At 46.9% G+C, this 20,358-nt stretch overlaps 1 protein-coding gene across 1 annotated transcript in view; it reads left to right on the top strand.

The window, feature by feature from the left end:
* Positions 1 to 19,273, top strand: part of POLA2 (polymerase (DNA directed), alpha 2, accessory subunit) — a 26,889-nt gene extending 7,616 nt beyond the window's left edge. The window contains exons 5-18 of the mRNA XM_012665315.1: positions 1,009 to 1,115; positions 3,146 to 3,339; positions 3,951 to 4,039; positions 5,350 to 5,505; positions 6,023 to 6,085; positions 6,821 to 6,863; positions 10,145 to 10,269; positions 11,516 to 11,554; positions 12,278 to 12,351; positions 16,119 to 16,227; positions 16,512 to 16,618; positions 17,516 to 17,575; positions 17,828 to 17,954; positions 18,756 to 19,273. Coding sequence (XP_012520769.1) covers positions 1,009 to 1,115; positions 3,146 to 3,339; positions 3,951 to 4,039; positions 5,350 to 5,505; positions 6,023 to 6,085; positions 6,821 to 6,863; positions 10,145 to 10,269; positions 11,516 to 11,554; positions 12,278 to 12,351; positions 16,119 to 16,227; positions 16,512 to 16,618; positions 17,516 to 17,575; positions 17,828 to 17,954; positions 18,756 to 18,908 — 1,446 coding nt within the window. The 3' untranslated portion in view covers positions 18,909 to 19,273. The remainder of the gene's footprint in view (positions 1 to 1,008; positions 1,116 to 3,145; positions 3,340 to 3,950; positions 4,040 to 5,349; positions 5,506 to 6,022; positions 6,086 to 6,820; positions 6,864 to 10,144; positions 10,270 to 11,515; positions 11,555 to 12,277; positions 12,352 to 16,118; positions 16,228 to 16,511; positions 16,619 to 17,515; positions 17,576 to 17,827; positions 17,955 to 18,755) is intronic.
* The last annotated feature ends 1,085 nt before the right edge of the window (positions 19,274 to 20,358 follow it).

Genomic DNA, 20,358 nt, shown 5'->3' with positions numbered 1-20,358 from the left:
AGATGTTCATAATATAGTAAAACAATCAGTATGTAAAATACTTAGGTTTATATTTAAACCGAGATTATAACTACTACAATTTGTATATTTTTAAAATTGGAAAAATATTAAAATACGATTAAGGAATATTTTTAAATGGTTATTGTATAAGTGTGGTAGCATAAGGGTATTTTTTAAAAATCAAGTTTTCATTGCATCTGCTGAATGATGGTTTTGAATCTGAATCTTTATCTCAAATTCTGCCCCATATTTGCCATCAGCTGACAGTTTGATGGCATAACTTAAACTGGCAGCCAGGGGGAGCCCTAGGGCAGGAGAAGCTTCTGCACACAGCTAGCTTCCTGGTTGCCGTCCGGGCAAGGACTTTGTCTTTGCTGTGTTACAGTAAGTTATTCTAGACTTTAGGGAGCAATAGGTCTCCGGACTGTGGGTTTCATCCTCCATTCTGGGCTTATCTTTGGATTCTTGTTGATGAGCCGAAAAACAAAAAACACCAAACCCAGAAACCATCAGTGAGGTGTTTGCTAACTTCCAACTATGAGCTCAACCACATTATCTTCCTGGAGTCATTCCCTTCTTTAATTTTGAAAGTGTGTGGTAGACTTTGCCAAAATAAGTGGTAACGTGGTCCCATCCCTTCTCAGGAAAATGTGTGCATGTAGGTCAAAACTACACACATTGCAAAACTTCTGTCTGTTCAAAAGCAAAGAGAGGTGAGGACAGAAAGTGAACATGAGAAAGATTTGACAGGACAGATTTTCCACTTGGTGATCCTTTTTGGCAAATGTTTGTATTTTTTCGTAATTGCCTTCAAAATGGTCACAGTTGTTGAAGATTTCTTCATGGGGTTGTGTTTGCAGGACAGGGCCATAAGAAGAGAAGCAACCTGATCCTATTTTGTACCCTTCTTTGGGCACCCTTTTCCCTTTTCTTCCCAAAGAATTGTACACTTAATTAGCAACTTGGGTCTGGAGTGACTGGGATTTTGTTTTCCATTTTTATTTCTAGGGCTCTCAAAAGCGAGCTATTGCTACACCAGAAACCCCCCTAACAAAAAGGAGTGTGTCTACTCGTAGCCCCCACCAGCTCCTCTCACCATCAAGTTTCTCTCCGAGGTATGGATTATGATTAATTAAAGTGCCAAAAAGCAGGCCTCCCTCCTCCTTCTCTGGCTGTCTGACGGAGGCTAACTACAGAGTAACTTATTAACTGTGGGTGGGCGTGTGCATCTCTAGAGAATTGGCTGGAAAGCCTATTGCTCTCTACCTTGCCTGCTTTCTCTTCCTTTGTGGAAAATTACTGTTTCTTACAGTAATTAAGGAAACTCACTTTCCACCTACTTTTCTAGGGCTCATTTCCTAGATCAGGAACTGATATCTTCTATTGAAAACAACCTGTCTATTCAGAAGTCCGGGAGTATTATGAGTCTTGCCAGTAGAGGCAAATAGGTTTTCACCTGATTCTGTTAGTTTGTGTTTTGTTGGGTTTCTTTGTTTTTTTAAACCTAAAGTATTTATTTTTTAAAAAGAAAAACACGTATCTTTGTTCATAGTGTTGTGTAACCTCTTTATTGTTCCTCACTCAGGTTACAACTAGTTTCTGAGAATTTTCTTGTCACTGAATCTACACTGACTTAATTGGTATTTTATCCCTGCTGCCACCATTGCACATAAATCCACAAAGATCATATGTGATTTTTTTGAAATCCGCAAATGACATGTGTTATACTAGAGAATTCCATAGGTAAGTGCTCTGCTGAGCAGAAGAAGGGTTTTTAGGAGCCGCCACATCAAGGTGAGGCTCAGGAACAGTGATGTTAACCATTTAGGGATATGTGACTGCCAGGAGTTGCTGCCCCTACTTTGTATCACTTCTTCTGGACTGACCAGAGCTTAAGATTTTTCAGCTCTGTCACTTTGAAAAGGTGGTGATAGAAGCTCTGCAGTCATTCAAAATGAGTGGTCTTGGATTTTGATGCACAATGTGACTTTAATGTGGTCTCCTACTGATTGTGGCCTCTTTGCAACCTGGCATATAGGGATGGTTCTCACAGATGTGCCAGCACCATTATAGAAGTTGATCTCTAAGCATGCAGTCCTGTGAAACTCATAGCTGGCCTCATGTGAGCCTCTCACTGCATTAAAGGGTCTGCTGAAAAGGATGTCCCACGGAGCTTCGCAGGGAGGAGCTCGGAGAAGTCTGCAAAATGCTGCCTAGTCATTTTCTAATGCACACTAACAAAGCGGGCAACAGAAACTGGTTTTGTAATTCATGAAAGTAACTTCTAAATTATTCAGGTAGAGGCAGCACTGGAGATAGAGATAATTAATTAAGCTCATTTTCTGTAGCTTCTCTGGAAAGGAGTGATGGCACCAATTGCGATGGTGTCCCACATAAAACTGGTTCCTGCAGTTTCGGTGCCTTAAACAAAGCCTGTTTTAAATAGACCTCTCTGTACACTATGTTCGCAACCAAAGGATTAGGAGACCTCACTGTCACCTAAGCAGATCAGCAATATCCATGTGTTCTTGGAGGTGTAATTTACCAGTCAAGGCGTGGAAATACGAGAACTTGTTAGTTGAGCCTTGGAAAATGGAAGTGTTTACATACCAACAGACTTAATTCATTACATCTCTATCTCCACAGACACTGGGGAAAGTTGATTAATTTTGTTTAACTTCATTTTATTGTTGTTTCTACCTTGAACTATATTGTGAGTTTTTATATGTGCTCAGCAACTTTTGGCTTATCCATAGATCCAGGCTCAGATGATGTTCTAATAAATGCTAAAAATTCGTAAGAAGAAAATAGTATTTGAAACTTGCTTTTTAATCAGGGTTTGGATTTCGTTTTGCTTTGTTTAGTTTTAATGGCAAGAGAATGAGAACCTTTTTAAATATGTTTCTGTCTCTAAACTTCTCTAAACATGTTTGGTATTCCTGAGCCTGGTGTTCCTCAGCCCCTCATTCCTGAAATTCTTTAAAGGTCTGGATATGTCCAACCCCATTAAACTGATTAGATTTATAAAATGTGAGGCCAACTTGCCTTTTCTCCGTTCCCCATTTCCAAAAGGTAACCTTATTTTATTCTTCTCTCCCTTTGGATATGAACACAAGTAATATTAATCTGTTTTGCTTCCAATTAGTGCTACTCCCTCTCAGAAATACAACTCGAGAAATAACCGAGGAGAAGTGGTTACTTCCTTTGGCTCAGCACAGGGAGTGTCTTGGTCTGGGAGAGGAGGAGCTGGAAACATTAGCCTGAAAGTCTTGGGGTGTCCAGAGCCACTCACTGGGAGCTACAAAACCATGTTTCAGAAGCTTCCAGACATTCGAGAAGGTGATTATTTTTCCCTTTGAAATTCTGGTAGATATAAAACCACCTGAAAGAGTTTAGAGTAAGTAATAAAGCATCAGTTAGGCTGGTAGAACATGTTCCAAGGTTGCCTTTGAATACATAAGTTGGTAGATGTCCTTGTGGATGCCCTAGTAGTGGAGGGACATCAGCGATATTATCAGTAATTCTCCCAAGTCACATTACTTTGCTAAAGAAAAAGCACAACCATTCCCAGTAATGAAAACTTGAACTATTTAAGGGAATTCAACTTAAAGACATTTATGGCTTCTTCCTTGGATGTCCTCTGCAGTTTTGCCTTGACCTCCCTGAAACTTCAGTGAGGACCTGAGTAAAAGGCAGACTTAGGGGTAAGGGTTCATGCTGACTCCCTGGCATTGTGCTATGGGACCTCCTGTGGCCAAAGGGAAAGCCAAATTCAGCAACTAAATATTGGAAATTTGGCTAAGGCTTTGGAACATTTAAATTGGCCAGATGTCCCAGGCACCCTTCCTGCTTCCGTCAAATGACTATAATACTTTACAGTGCATTGTATTTTTTCTTCTTCACAAATGAAATGTTTTAAACACAACTCTTTTTCATTTTTGGGATTGCAGTTCTGACCTGTAAGATAGAAGAACTTGGCAATGAACTCAAGGAACATTACAAGATTGAGGCTTTCACTCCTCTTCTAGTCCCAGCACAAGTAAGTTCTAGTAGTTCTTGCTAATTAATATTACATTTTAAAATCAGTGGTGAAGAGGCATCTTTCTTGCTTCCTTTTTCATTTCTTGTGTATGTTCTGGCTTGAACATCTATCTTGGTTGAATTTGGTAAAATGGGTTCTTCTGAAGAAAGACTTATAAATGCTCTCTGGTTTTGTGACCAGAGAATTATTTTCTTCCTGCCTGGATTAGGGTCTAGCACATGAGCAAAAATCCGAAGGCCTTGTTCTCCTTGGTGGTGAGGCAGGTAGTCCCCTGGAGATTTCCCACTAATAGAAGCATTCAAGTATCCAGATGTGAGAACAGTGACGGTGGGGTTTCCGGAGTCTTGTTCTCTGGACAATGACTTCCTGTCTCCCCTGGTTTGGTCTCTTTTGTTATAGACCAACTGCTATAGGATCTTTACATCGTGGTTTAATCTGGCATATATACCAGTGTTTTCTCTCTAGAACATTTTCTAATCTAAGAGAAGATATATTCTAGAAGATTCTTTAAGATACCTTTGTCATATGTTTGCATCCAGAGAAGAATGACCAGTTGGGGAAGATATGCAAAACCATGTCATAGAAGGAAGTTTTGGAGGATTTGGGAGGAAGTAGCGGAGCAGAGGCAGAGATGCACAGTCATGTGGGAAAAGATTAGACTTCCTCCCTTTGCTCCCAAGAGTGGGAACAGGACAGAGGAAGCCATAGGGAGAGAGATTTTGGCTCAATTTAATAAATAACTTCCTGTCGAGAGACAGTATGGTGTGTAGTTCAGGATATGGCTCTGGAGCCAAATTTCTGGACTTCAAACCCGGGCTTCACCCACTGTGACCTTAACTAAATTATCTGACCTCTCTATTTATCGTTCTCCTCATCTGTAAAGTGGGTACAGTAATATCCACCTCACAGTTGTTGTGAGGATTAAATTAGTTAATACACATAAGCTTTTAGAACAGTGCCTGATATTTAGTAAGCTCAATAAATTTTAGCTATTATTAAGTTATAGCTATCCAAAGATGCAGTGGGCTGCCTTAGCAGGGGTAAGTTCCCCTACGTTAGAGATGCTCATGCTTAGGCAGCCACCTAGAAGGTCTGGATGGGCAGGTGGACCCAACACCCTGAGAACTCTCAGTTCTTCCACCCCTGAGAGCCAGTGATGATGCTGCGGTTGCCTCAGGGTCAAAGTGATGCCCTGCCAAAAAAAGTCTTTGTTGTTTGGGCTTTGTTTGCTATTCACCCTGTTGACTTCAGATTTTGAGCTCCTGCCCCACAGACTGTCATTCTTACACTGCAACCTTCCTTGGTAGGAGCCTGTCACTCTGCTGGGCCAGATCGGCTGTGACAGCAATGGGAAGCTGAACAGTAAGTCCGTGATCCTTGAAGGAGACCGGGAACATTCCTCAGGTGCTCAAATTCCAGTGGATTTGTCTGAGCTCAAAGAATATTCTCTGTTTCCTGGACAGGTGAGAATGGAGGCATGTCCACTGGGATGTGGGTAGGCTCTTCATGTCTGTAGCATGTGTGTGCTATGAGCAGCTGCTCCTCACTTCCCCTGTCTCATGCTACGAGGTTTCGCTGGAGCACAGGCCCAGGAGCGGACACCGTTGTTGGGGTTCCGATTTTCCCCTGTGTGCTCTGACCTTGGCTCTGAGATCCGACTGCCCAGCTTCAAATCCCAACTCACCCAACAAGGTGTGTGGCTGTGGGCAAGATAATTAACCTTCAACCACGGTGTCTTCATCCGTAAAATGGTAATAATAATTCTTACCTCACAGGATTGTTGTGAAAATTAGATCATTCATGTACAGCACATTATTATTACTAAGGCCCCTTAATTTGTTTTCTAGAAAAATGCCGTGAGTTTAGAATTACAAAACGAGAGTAGCTGGACAATGCTTTTAACTGCCTCAAAATAATTTATTCTGGGCCTCTCATTTATCTCTCCCACTTAGCAATCCTGTTTTGTTTCTTGTCTTTCAGGTTGTAATTATGGAAGGAATCAACACCACTGGTAGAAAACTGGTTGCCACCAAACTCTATGAGGTACACAGTGGTTCCCCCACCTTCTCTCCTTGTTTGCTCCAGGCACAGTATGTCTAGAAACCGTCTCTGCTAGAAACTGATCCTTTTTAAGAGCCATTTATTTGTTAGTCAATTCTCTATCTATAGAGCGGGAATCTGGCACTAGCTCTAGCAACTGTTACTATAAGTATTTTAGGCTTTGCAGGCCATGTGGTCGCTGTCACAATGACTCAACTCTACCATTGTGGTACAAAAGCAGTCACAGGCAACTTGTAAGTGAATGAGTGTTGCTGTGTTCCAGTAGAACTTTACTTACAAAATGCTGCAGCCAGATTTAGGCTGCAGGCCATAGTTTACTTATCCCTGCTCTAGGCAATAATCCTCCAGAGATTTTCACAGAATGTCAGGAAAAATAGCAAGACACACTTCTCTCCCATCCTTGCCTAGAAGCATACTGATATTTTAGGGACCTGCTTTGTTCCCACTTGTTGCTGGATGTTTTATGAGAGTTTAACAGTAACCTCCCATTGCCTGGGTATCTTTGCCACTCTGAGCAGTATAAAAAAATGGCAGGTCCCATCAGCTCTGTGGGCTTTTAGCTCCAAGGAGAAAGACAGAGGTGCATCTTTCCCACTCTCTCATCCCTCCCCACCGTCCTCCTGCTGCGCACTTGCACACGCACCCCGCTCAGTGCCCACTCCTTTCCTTGCAAAACCTGGTACAAAATCTTAGTTGAGCCTTTCTCTTGTTTTTAAGGGGGTACCACTTCCATTTTATCAGCCCACTGAAGAGGATGGAGGTAAGGTTTGGTTCAAAAATTGTTTTGCCTATAATGAGGGTGATGGACCAGGGTCCAGGAGTGTGGTTCCTCATACCCCGAGAAAGCTGCAGAAGCTGTTCAAGAGCAGTGTGACCAAGTGGTAGAGGCACAGCTGATTTGGGGAGTGGACGGTTCAAAAGCGCTTTGTCGCAAGACCACCTGTCTGATCCCAGTGAGCATTGGCAATGTTATGACCTCGGTTCCACTTAACACCAAGCGTATCATTTAAAGACTAATGTTTAACGGATATTTAAAGAAGATCATTGGCTCTGTGCCTATAAAATTAGGGGGAAAAAGAAAAAAAATAAGGAAGGTTAATTTGAAAAGGAAAAAGGTATACAGTTTGAAAAAGAATTTCTTCAAATGCCATGTGGTATCCTGGATTGGATCCTGGAAGAGAAAAGGGACTTTGGTGGAAAAACTAGTGACGTCTGAATAAAGTCAGGAATTTAGTTAACAGTAATATTCCAGCGTTAATTCCTTAATTTTGACAAACAGACCATAGTTATGCAAGATGTTAACATTAGGGGACACTGGGTGAAAGATACACAGGAACTCTGTACTATGTTTGCAACTTTTCTACAATTCTAAAGTTATTAAAAAATAAGATATTAAAAAAAGAATTTCTAAGAAACCCTAATGTTCCCGCCCAAGCATCGGGCATCCAGCCTGCCTCTGCTGCCAGTCAGGCCCAGCTCAACGCAGACCTCAGGTGTCCCCGAAAGGCTCTCTCTCTCAGGGTCCCCTTGGGTCTCTGTTCTAAACAGGCAGGGTTCCCCTAGGAGCCATGGAGACCCTCCTGTCCCTGTCCCCCAGCCCAGTAAGTACTCCAGGGCTTGGTTCTGCTTCCTGGGGCCATGGGCTTCGCCCTAAGCCTTGAACACTCACAGGCATGTGTTTTAGTTAGCTTTTGCTGTGTAATAAACTATGAGAAATGTGGCTTAAGAAAAAAAAAGAAACCCTGGTGTGTTATTTGGTAACTAATCTAGATGGGAAAAAGCCAAGAAGAAATTTTGACCAACTTTGCTTCAAAATATTTCAAAGCACTTTTATAAGCAAAGTGGAACACTATTAAGGATTAGCAGTCAGATGGCCAACGCTAGCACATCGTAACACCCATGCACCCTGTTAACAGTGTGCAAGGTCATTCTTAGAGATGACCTAGAATGAGGAATGAGATTTAGGCATTTATGGCATTGCACACTTTATCAGAAAATGTGTTTATGGGGGCAAGGGTGGCGTGCTGGTATTAGATCAACTTCAGGTAATGAAAAGAAATTGACCTGGCCAAGGTGCCGGGAGCCTCAGCTATGTGCCCAGAAAGCCTTTGGAAGCAGTTTAATAGGTTGTTAACAAACTTTTTTTTTTTTTTAATAAGGAAATAAGCAAGGCACTTGGAGATAACAGAATAAACATGGATCTTGCCCTCTAGGCACCCACTATGTACTTTAGAGTTTACATCTCCTGTAGGTTCCTCGGAACCAAACTTAAGTTTGTCCCCAGCCCCAATTCTGCATGAAACTTACTCTTTCTTCCCTTGAATTCTTTGTCTCAGTTCATGGTATTATTGCTGTGGTAGATGGAACCTGTGAATGTGTTCCCTTATATGGGAAAAGGGACTTTGCAGGTATGATTAGGTTGAGGGTCTTGAGATGTGGAGGTTATCTTAGATTTTCCTGGTGCACCCAGTGTGATTACAAGGGTCCTTATAAGAGGGATAGCAGGACGATTAGAGCTGGAGATTAGAAGTGTTAGGCTGCTGGCTTTGAAGATGGAAAATGAGGCCATGAACCAGGGAATCCAGGCAGCCTCTAGAAGCTAAAAAAGGCAAGGACATGGAGTCTCCCCTAGAGCCTCCAGAAGGAACACAGCCCTGTCAACACCTTGATTTTAGGACTTCTGACCTCCAGAACTGTAAGATAATAAATTTGTGTTGTTTTAAGCCACTGAGTTTGTGATAACTTGTTAAAGCAACAATAGAAAACTAATATAACCGCATGTTAAGAAGTCAGGATCTGGCCGGGCGCGGTGGCTCACGCCTGTAATCCTAGCTCTCTGGGAGGCCGAGGCGGGCGGATTGTTTGAGCTCAGGAGTTCGAGACCAGCCTGAGCAAGAGCGAGACCCCGTCTCTACTAAAAATAGAAAGAAATTAATTGGACAACTAAAAATATATAGAAAAAATTAGCCGGGCATGGTGGCGCATGCCTGTAGTCCCAGCTACTCGGGAGGCTGAGGCAGTAGGATTGCTTGAGCCCAGGAGTTTGAGGTTGCTGTGAGCTAGGCTAACGCCACGGCACTCACTCTAGCCAGGGCGACAGAGTGAGACTCTGTCTCAAAAAAAAAAAAAGAAGTCAGGATCTTTGGATTTTGTTGTCGTAAGCTACAGAAACTGGCTCAGACTAACAAGATAGCTCACAGATTGGACAGGTAGCTAGAAACCCAGGCTTGGAACCAGGATAAGGGCCAGCAACTCTGGAGTCCAGGTAGCAGGAATTTCCCACCTGTCTCCTCAGGGCACCTTGGCTGGAATAGGTTAGCTCCAGCCTTTTTCTGTCCTTGGGTGGTTCACCTCGAGATTTCAGATCCTGGGAGGAGAGTGCGAGTGGCCTAATCTGGATCATGTGCCTGCCCCTTGGCTAGAGGAAGACAGAGCATCTAATTTACCCACCTCGACTGCCTCGTGGAGGAGAGGGCTGGTTCTCCAAAAGGAAAGCAGCTGCCATTAGGAAAATGGCAAGGCGTGATGGGTGGCCAGAAAACCACAAATGCCCCTGTACTCGTCACCCAGCAATCTCCCGTTCCAGGCCTTTCACCCCAGCTGGTCTTTCTGAGTTCTTCAATACCTGCCATTCTCAGGCATACTGGACCACCAGATGCTCCTAACACTGAGCACACTCCAGGCTCAGTGCTCTCCTGCTCCCTGCCTTGCCCTCACTCCCAGAAACTTCTCCAAAGCGTGAGCAAATCTCACCTTGGTGAATTCTTTCCTGACTGCCATTGCCCTCGCATCACTCACGTGCACTGCTAGCAAAGTGCCTAGCACGTGTTCTAGGCGCGTGCTTACCTGCCTGTCTCTACCACCTGGTGGAGTGTTTTTGGAAGGTGGGGTGAGGTCTCGTCGTCGTCTTGGATCCCCAGAGTTGTACACATAAGGAGATTCAATAAGTGGAATCCTGTGGCATTTTCCCTTTATTGCCCTTCTCCCCCCACCATTCCAATGTCTGTCCCCTTCTAATCAAGACAATCCTTTCTGTCTTAGACTTTGAGCAAAGCATGGTCCTGGCTGCCTGTGGGCCATACACCACGTCTGACAGCATCACATATGACCCCTTGCTTGACCTGATCACCATCATCAACCACGACCGGCCGGATGTCTGCATCCTGGTAGGAGGCACCAGTGGGAAAACTGGGGAGTTGTCCTTAGAAAAGGGTTTTAATGCAGTTCTAAATTTTTAAGAAGCATGTCCGTCTCTCCCCCTTTTAAAAATATCTTCTAGGCTGGACGCAGTGGCTGATGCCTATAATCCTAGCACTCTGGGAGGCTAAGACAGGAGGATTGCTTGAGGTCAGGAGTTTGAGACCAATCTGAGCAAGAGTGAGACCCTGTCTCTACCAAAAATAGAAAAAAATTAGCCGGGCATGGTGGTGCACACCTGTAGCCCCAGCTACTCAGGAGGCTGAGGCAGGAGGATCACTTGAGCCTAGGAGTTCGAGGTTGCAGTGAGCTACAATGACACCACTGCACTCTATCCAGTGTGACAGAGTGAGACTCTGTCTCAATAAAAGTAAAAATATCTTCTGGTTCTTAATCTTATATTTTGGAGAAGTGTGCATGATCTACAGGCCTTCGGTAAATTTAAAAGCCCAACGTAGGCCGGGCGCGGTGGCTCACGCCTGTAATCCTAGCTCTCTGGGAGGCCGAGGCGGGCGGATTGTTTGAGCTCAGGAGTTCGAGACCAGCCTGAGCAAGAGCGAGACCCCGTCTCTACTAAAAATAGAAAGAAATTAATTGGACAACTAAAAATATATAGAGGAAATTAGCCGGGCATGGTGGCGCATGCCTGTAGTCCCAGCTACTCGGGAGGCTGAGGCAGGAGGATCGCTTGAGCCCAGGAGTTTGAGGTTGCTGTGAGCTAGGATGACGCCACGGCACTCTAGCCCAGGCAACAGAGTGAGACTCTGTCTCAAAAAAAAAAAAAAAAAAACCTAACATTTTTGCCACCCATCAATGCTTTTATAGTGTTCTTACCTCTATTGCATTATTCCAACTTCTGAGCTAATAATCTCTTTTTAAAGCTCAAAGTACTACTCTTAGCATGGTAGTCAATTTCCCCTGTTAGGTATAAAAAGTCAGAAAAAAGCCCAGTGTTAGAGGGGGCAATAGTACTGGTTATGGGGCCTTGGGAGCCTCCCTCCATCCAGGGCTCACTTGCTTCTGCCTGCAAAATTGGCTAGGTACCCCCTAGCCCATCTGCTAACTGTCCCCAGGCTCTACAGGTAGCCTTGGAGGGACAGATGGACCCTGGGCAGAGAACTGCTAGTAAAGGTTATCTGAAATCGTTCACAGATATGTGTAATTCTAATTTGTTCTTCCGGTGCCTTTGTTTCTCCCCCTTGGGCTTATTTGCAGTTTGGTCCTTTCCTGGATGCTAAGCATGAACAGGTGGAGGTAAGTGACTCAGGTTGGAGTGGGAAGGGGTACTGGATGCTTGCATTCAGTCGAGCCCTCATTTTTATTTTCATCTTTTGGAGCTTATCCCACATCTGTAACAAACCAAAATTAATCCCTGTGGCTGATCAGAAAAATGTTGAAGCAGGGCATTTTTAATAAAGACCTTGAATTAAAAGGCTTCATTTCACCAGAATACAAAGCTGTCTGGAAGCCCGAGAGGGAAATATAAATATATCCATCCTGATGTTCCTTTGTGACGCTTGACGCTAAGTAAGGCACAAAAGAGCACTAGCGTTAGTGCAGGTGTCTGAGCATTCCCGGGCTGCACTGTGAACGTACCTTTCCTGGCCACTGCCCTAAGCTGGTAGCTCACATCCTGCTGTCCTTTGCATAAAACACAAGCAGGACTTCTCCATGGCTGAGGGCTGAGGCCTCCTATCCTTTCTCTCAGGATATTTTACCTTCCATAGAAAAGAATTCAAAGCACCGTTCCTTTTAGTCTCTCTCAGATTCCATTCAAGAGGATTAATTCTTCCCTGTCTCCTCTCCTGTCCTCAACTGGCTAGACTCAGCTCCTTGCAGACAGAGACCACCCCTTTTTCATCTTTCGTCTCCTTCAGCTCTTGGCCCCACAGGCATCTAAGGGTCCTCTAACATGTCGAGCAAGTGACTAAACATCAGACGTCTACCCTCTAAATCTGTCTCTTTCCTTTCTTGCAGAACTGTCTACTGACAAGTTCATTTGAAGATGTTTTCAAGCAATGTCTACGAACAATTATTGAAGGGACAAGAAGGTCAGAATTCAAAATGCTGGGCAGAGTCTTAAGCTTCCTAGGTTTTTCCAGAGTTTCCCATTAAGAAACTGAAACTGTTTAAAAGTAATGGTAGTTACTGTCCTTTTCATCCTTTTGAACTACTGAGATCAGATAGAACCCTTGAACTTCAAGTGCAGACACCGAGTTAGAGGCATCTCTGTAAAACACAAAGATAAACATACTTGAAAGGAAAAGGTTACATAGACTCTCACTCTTCCCTTGCTCTTTCTTTCCCTCTTTACTTACTTCCTTTTCTCACTCTTTTTTGTATAAACTAATATTCCATGGGAATCTTCCCAGGATGACTTTGAGAAGTGTTTGATGATTTACACAACAAAATCCTGTGAGGCCCCAAACATCTCATTGTGCGAGTGACTGTTCTGGGCGAGCCCGAGCTCTTCGCCTGAGTCAGTGCTTCCCCAGGTTCCGTGGCCAGAGCCGGGGCTGTAGAGACTTGATGAGGGGGAGGATCTTGAATGCTTGCCACGGACCAAACGGAAGGAACTGGGGAAGGTCACAGCAGTGATGAAAGAGCTGTGCAGTTCTAATTTGAGAGGAAAGTCGCTGTTCCAGGAAGAGTCTAAAGCTAGAAGTAGAAAGTTATTCAGGAAGCTGACATCCTCAATTCCTGTCTATTTTCCTCCAGTGCCAGAATTTGAAAGAAATTGGTGTAGGTGATAGATCTTCTCCTCACGGGATTTGCTTGCCTATAGCTGAGTTCATAAAAAAACAAATGTTCCTGAGGCTAGGCTTTTAGAAACAAGTCTGTAACAAAGCTGGTTTTTAAAACAAGATGTCTCGTCTTCCGCCTTTTGGCCGTGAGAACCGATCCCAGAGTTGATTAGTGGTAACACTACCTTCTTGTACCGGCAGCATGGGCCAGTAGAGCAGGCATGGGGCGGGGTGAAGAGGGTGGGGCGGAGTCAGGGACTTGAGCTGTGCCAGTGACAGCCCACAGCAGGTTCTGGCCCTTCTTCCCTCCTTCCCTCAAAGGAAGGTGACACAAGTGCCTTCCCTCTTCCCCAGATTTGTTGTGACCCTGATGGAGTTCATCAGACCTGGAGAGTGCTTAGCGCTTCTCAGGAGATAACTCCCCAAAAAACAGGAGCAGGGCTGTGTCCCCTTTGTCAGCCCTTGGGGACAGGCAGGGACTGTGCCGCAGTGCCCCAGCTCTGGCTGGGTGCTTTTAATTTGAGGTTGGGTTCGTTTTTGGCTCCTTACCCCATGTGGTATTGACAGCAGTGATAGAAACAAAGAACAAACTGGCTTTGTTGCAGTGGGGCGAGTGCCCAGCGCCACCAGGCACTTTCATCTGTGCCAGTGTGCCACAGGGCAGGGGGAGCTGCCCCACCTTCTAGAAGGAGTATATAAATGGTCCTCGGGTGGAATTTCTTTTTATTCCTGAGGTCAGAAATGCAGGGCATAAGCTGATTTATCAGTAAAATCTAAAACTAATGAAGAGGCCAGGCACGGTGGCTCATGCCTGTAATCCTAGCACTCTGGGAGGCCAAGGCAGGAGGATCATTTGAGTTCAGGAGTTCGAGACCAGTCTGAGCAAGAGTGAGACCCCGTCTCTACTAAAAGTAGAAAGAAATTAGCTGGACAACTAAAAATGTATAGGAAAAAAAATCAGCCGGGCACGGTGGCACATGCCTGTAGTCCCAGCTACCCGGGAGGCTGAGGCAGGAGGATCGCTTGAGCCCAGGAGTTGGAGGTTGCTGTGAGCTAGGCTGACACCATGGCACTCTAGCCCGGGCAACAGAGCGAGACTCTGTCTCAAAAAAAAAAAAATTAAAAAAAATAAAACCAATGAGGAAGCACACACCCAGCCCAGGAGCCAAGCAGAGCCCGTGGAATTCTCGTCCTGTTTGAGGGAGCGGGGATGAGGACCCTCCCACCATGATGTATGAAGTTGTGCAATGCTGAGCATAGTTGGAATTTTTTCTGATCCCTCCCCCTATAGCCAGTTTATAACCATGAGCAGGAGGGCGGTTTCTTTCTTAACTGTTACTTTTCCAAAGCCTACACTGAAATAGCAATTTCATCCCATGACAGCAGCCAGCTGCACCTCAGTCCTTTGAGTCCATCACAGACTTTGAGCCCTCGGGATCTGAAGCACAGATTGTCCTGTTCCAGTTACCCTGGGGCATTTTTACCAGCCCCTAGCACCCAAATGGTGGACTCATAGAATTATAGTGAACTTCTCAATGTCAAAGAGATTATAACTAACATGCAGAGTACCTTCAATCTCAAGATTCGGATTTTCTGTTGCAGAAGTCTCAGTTCACACTCTGAGCAGACACGACACGCAAGTGATAAGGGTGACAACCGTCACCAGCACCTTTATCACATGTGAAAATGCCTGTACCTGTGCCCAAGAGGGCCACACATTGTAAGCAAGAGAAGGAGCTGGGAATGAGAGGTATTGGTAGATTTTAAACATGCCCCTGAAATACACTTTATGCCTATTTGGTTTATAATAGGCCCCCCTGCCAAGGACAGCTAAGGGAACCAGCAGTGTGTGACAACTGTACACACTTCTGTCATAGTAGAAACACATTTCTGTTTAACCCACCTATCAAGACTTTTTTCCTTTCCTCTTTTGTGTGGCTAGGGAAAATAAACAGTTGGCCCTTAGAGTTACAGCTTTTTTCTTCACTCACTTGTTGTAACCCTAGAGATTCTCCTTCTGCCGCCATCAAAGGAGACATCTGCTGTCATCTATGCTTTTACTGTTGCTGTCAAATATTTCTTTCATTTTCACAAGACAGTCTGCTCAGAACTAAAAACTGAGGGCTTGGTGTCCCTGTGTGAGAAGAGAGGGGTGCAACAGCTCAGAGAAGCTGATCCTGTTTTTCCCCATCTGTCTGGAAACGTCTGTGCCTTGAGTATCCAGTGATTATGGCCCCATGTTTGGTTAGTCAAGAGATTTCAGTTTGATCTTCTAAATACTAAGGCATTCTCGGGGTCTGATTAGCATGCCTGGTTTCTCCCTAGGAAAGATTACCAGCTCCGTGCTTTACCAAGTTATGTGTCAGAGAGACTGTTGCATAATGAGTCAGAACTTTGGTTTCAACTCTGACCCTGAAGCTGTGATTTTTTTTATTTTTTTATTTGAGACAGAGTCTCACTCTCTCACCCAGGCTAGAGTGCAGTGACGTCAGCCTAGCTCACAGAAACCTCAAAGTCCTGGGCTCAAGCGATCCTCCTGCCTCAGCCTCCTGTGTAGGTGGGACTACAGGCACATGCCATCATGCCCAATATTTTCTATGTTTAGTAGAGATGGGGCCTCACTCTTGCTCAGGCTGGTCTCGAACTCCTGACCTCAAGCAATCCTCCTACCTCGGCCTCCCAGAGTGCTAGGATTACAAGAGTGAGCCACAGTGCCCAGCTTGAGGCTGTGATTCTTTGGTGAAATCCTTGTCTTTCTAGATGTTCTAGATCTCCACTTCTTCTCCCCTTTTTCTATCAAGCAACAATTCCCATCCTCTCCCTGGTGGAATGCCACATAGAGCAGTGAGAAAGTGTGTCCTGGGCAATCGGAGCCGTATCAAGATGGACATGTGTGAATTAGAACAAATTGTCTTTCACCCCCAGTGTCCCATGGGAGACAACGTCTCTCTTCAGAGCGGAGTCCAGTTCTGGGATTCTTCCGTGTGTCCAGCGCTGACACATGCGGTCTGCTGTCCAGCTGTTCCAACTCAGCTGCACTCATTTTTCTCCCTTCTCTGTTTTTGACAAAGTAGCTCTGGCTCCCACCTTGTATTTGTCCCGTCACTGAGAGACGTGCACCACGAGCCGGTGTACCCACAGCCGCCTTTCAGCTACTCCGATCTGTCTCGAGAAGACAAAAAGGTACCAGCACCCCCTCTTTGACCAGCAGGCAGCCAAAATCCAACATGCCGCAGTGCCCCAGCTCTGTCCCTGAAGTGGAGGGTGGATAGACCCTTTCAGGCATGCATGCGGCCTGAATCTTAAACTCCTTTTTTTAACAGGCAAATGTGTTTGTAAGTTTTGCTGTATGTTGGTTTGGTTCCCTCCCCGACCCTCAGAGACCCTCCCCCCCCACACTTTCATGGGAACGAAGTTTCCAGCTTTGGTGTGCAGTAAATGTTTCTTTCAATCTGTCCTCATTTTAGCGAGTACAGTTTGTGTCCGAGCCCTGCAGCCTCTCCATAAACGGAGTGATCTTTGGCTTGACGTCCACGGATCTGCTGTTCCACATGGGGGCTGAGGAGATCAGTAGGTAAGAAGCATTTTGCAGGCCCCAAGCAAAACCATCTGGCTCTCCGGTCTAGGTCCTTTCCTTGGCCGAGAAAACTAAGGGGCTGCTTGACAGTCTTGGCTGCAAGTCCTGAGAGCAGGACCCTATGCCACATCCTCTCGCCATTGGAGTTTCTCTCCGCCCGAGGGGAGTGGTCCCATGCATTTGTTTCTGTTACCACTTGTCTAAACGGGGCCTCAAACACTGTTGAAGGCCTGAAAGAACCACATCCGTTCTGTCCTTGCACTTAATTTATAGGCAAAGAAACTCGTCTACACTTTCTTCTCTGCTTCCCTTTTCATCTCTCAAAGTTTGGGCCTTAACAAGGGTAGGTGTCCTCTTTGAGGAGGATGAACTGTGAATTTGCTCTGAAGGGGTTTTTTTGTTACCAAAACTGTGTGTAGCTCTGCGGAGAATCAGACCCTGCGAAATCTGTCAGGTTTAGGTTCAGCAGTTCTCCCATCACCCTTGCCGAGAAGGAGTATGTGAAGCGATGCATGTGTTAAGCGAGACGGGTGTGTGCTCGTTGGCTGAGCTTTGAGATTCGGGGTCAGCCGGCTACATGCTCGCCTCGTGGTGCTGCAGATTTTATATGCTCTTGCACAATACGGTGCTGGCTAATGGCCTTCCTTGATCTTGATTACAAGGGATTCCTGCATTTCCCTTCTCAACACAGTGTCCTGCTTCCCTGCTCACATGGGAACAGATCAGACTACTTGTGGGTGGGTCTTTAAACTTCCCCAAAGTATCCTCTTGTCACTGTGTCTTGGTCATGTAGCTTCTCTCTAGTTTATGAAATGCTTAAGTCCTCCGTAAAGAGAACTAGGGGCTGTAAAACAAGGTTCTGCATTCTAGTTCTTGCTTTCCTTCCTTCCCCAGTTCTTCTGGAACTTCAGACAGATTCAGCCGAATACTCAAGCACATCCTGACCCAGAGGAGGTGAGCACGCTTGCTGGAGTCAGCTGGCTGTGAGGAGAGCACTTGAACAGGCTCGGCGTGAGAGCCTTCACCAGGCCACTGCCAGGGAGCGTCACCCTGTGACGACGAGCCTGCATTCTGTACCCCCAAACACAAAAAGGAAAAAGTTGGTCTGTGAATGCAAGCAGCACAGAAGCCAGTACATGGAAGGGCTCAGTCTGGGAAGGGGACCCCGAATCAGCTGCTGCTGACTGTTTCTCTCCGTCTCTGTAGCTTCTACCCACTCTACCCGCCCCAGGAAGACGTGGCCATTGACTATGAGACTTTCTATGTGCACGCACAGCTGCCTGTCACCCCAGATGTCTTCATAACCCCATCGGAGCTGAAGTACTTTGTGAAGGTAGGTTCGAACTCTGCTTTTTTCCAGAAACACCAGAACCAGTCTTTGACTTTCCCTTCTAGACCACTTGGCACTCACCCGTCACAGACCTGCTGATGGGATAGTGGCATCTGCAACCCAGCACTGGGGCCTCGTTTCTCTGGGGGAGGTTGTGGGACCAGAAAATCAATCTGTTGGTAAAATGCTTGAGTAGACTGTGTTCCGCTGCTCCCCTCTCCTCCCCCAGAGCCTAGGAGCCCAGGTGGCCAGCAGGAAGGCCTCAAACGATGGCTCTCACCAGGGCACGTCAGGGTGGCCTGGGGAACGTTTCACATATGTAGCCTGCCCCCTCCCCAAATTCTGACATGGCCTCCGAGTGGGTTGAGCTGAGAGTATTTCAAAGATATACTCAGGTCATTCTGGTCTCTGCCACCCCAAGGCCCTGCCCACCTTAGAATTGGGCCTTAAAGGGGAATCCACCCAGACCAGCCCCCTCTTGCCGAACCAGAGCCAGTTCAACCTCAAGAGGCCCTGGGGTTTTCCACGTGGAAAAACAATAAACAGCTAGATCAGGTTTGTCTCCACGTTTGGGAACTGATTGTCATTCTGCCAAGTCACCTCATTATTCTGTTGGAGAGACTCAGAAGGAATCCACAGTTTTCCAGTAATAAGTTAACATATTTGACTGGAAATGTGTTTGGTTGCCTTTGTCTATGAAACTCTCTCTGGCGTCCAACCATCCAGTGATTCCTTCTTTTTCACATCAGTCCACAGTTAGGTTAGGGCCTCTCCAAACCCACCATCCTCTCCCTCCTTCCCCAGGACATCCTTGGCTGTGTCTGTGTGAATCCCGGACGCCTCACCAAAGGGCAGGTGGGCGGCACCTTCGGCCGACTCTACCTCAGGGGCCCGACGACGGTGGACGAGGTGGGGCGGCGCAGTCCGTGTGTTGCTGCCCAGGTGGTCAGGATCTGAGGCTTTTGTCCTCTGCCGTCCCCCGCTGTGCGGGCCCTGGCAGACAGCAGACAGCACAGCTGAGATGGAGCCCTCTGATGGGACCAAACTGTAGGGTGGTAGAGGAGAGAGGGAGCCAGCCCCTGAGCAGCGGACTTCGGGGACAGGGCCCAGTAGTGCGGAGTTGTGTGGCGGGGCCCTGCCTGTGAGTTGCTTCTCTCTGCAAGGAAGCTCTTGCGTCTGAATGCCGACGTGGTGTGCAGAAGTGAGCTGGCTATGGACACTGCATACTCAGAAAAGACAAGAGGCTTTGTGATTTTCTACATGAATCAAACACAGAAACAACTTTTGGAGAAATAAAAATAAAATCAGTGTATAACTTCTGAGTCCAATCTTTCTTCCACTTTTTTTCCTGGTAGTGGACAAACAGTGTCTCCTACTTGCCCTGTGTCCACAGAAGGCAGAGTGTCGGTCACGCTGGGTTTCTGTCCAGCGGCTCGGAACTCCCTCGGCCCCACCCCTCGTCCTCCTGAGGCTGCTCCCGCGGCCACGGCCTCCGCTGCAGACGTGCACTGGGCTCGGCCCAGCCGGCTGCGGAGCGAGCAGCTGCCTGGGTGCCTGGCCGCCCCGCGCAGCCCCTCACATGTGTGCCTGGTCCCGGCCTGACCTCTCCATCTGGAGGGGCGGCCTCCCTGAGGTGTTCCAAAGCCGACGTCCCTGGCGGCAGCCGCTCTGGCGAGCCGCGAGCAGCCGGGGCTCGCCTAGATCCCAGAGCACTCGGACGAGGTCAGGCCGTCCGGTTCCCAGCACAGCCCCGAGCCGTGCGTCCCATCTGTGGAAAGGCTGTCTCTGGCCAGACGCAGAAGGGTTTCTGCCCAAGGCTGGCAGGCTGTCCCGCCTCACGTGCCAGAGCCGAGGCTGGAACACCCCAGCCGTCAGGGCGAGGGAAGTGCGCGAGGGCGCGGCGAGGGGCCGCTGCCTCAGCCTTGACTCAGACATAAATAGGTGCCTGGCAGCGTCTGGCCTTGGCCTCCCCACCTCCTTTTTGAGGTGAAACGGAATCAAGCCCCAGATCTGACCCGGGTTGGGCGAGGCGTCTCCAAACACAGGCGCTGCTGTGTTGTCTCACTAGTTTTATAGACGCCTCCTCTGAGGACAGGAATGAGAGACAAGCCCCGACGTGGGGAGGGGATTTTCCCTCCTTGCCCAGCTCTTCCACACGTGAAGCATCCAGCCGTGTCCCACGGGGGCAGCATGACAGTGCCAGCCTCCAGATGTGGCATTTTTGGAGCCCAGATCCCTCCCACAACCCGACAACCTGGTACCCCAGCGCAAGGATATCATTTGGATTCCCACCAAACCGAGAATCAGCCAAAACCCGCCTCTCCCTGCCCGAGGAAGCCGGTGCCGGGGAGATTAGCCCGCAGCCTCCCGCCACGATAGACGCGGGCTCCGCGCACGTATCCTGCGG

This window comes from Propithecus coquereli, unplaced genomic scaffold, assembly GCF_000956105.1.
Source record: "Propithecus coquereli isolate 6110/MARCELLA unplaced genomic scaffold, Pcoq_1.0 Scaffold120, whole genome shotgun sequence".
Classification (NCBI taxonomy): Eukaryota; Metazoa; Chordata; class Mammalia; order Primates; family Indriidae; genus Propithecus; species Propithecus coquereli.
This window is presented reverse-complemented; position numbering and strand designations above follow the sequence as displayed.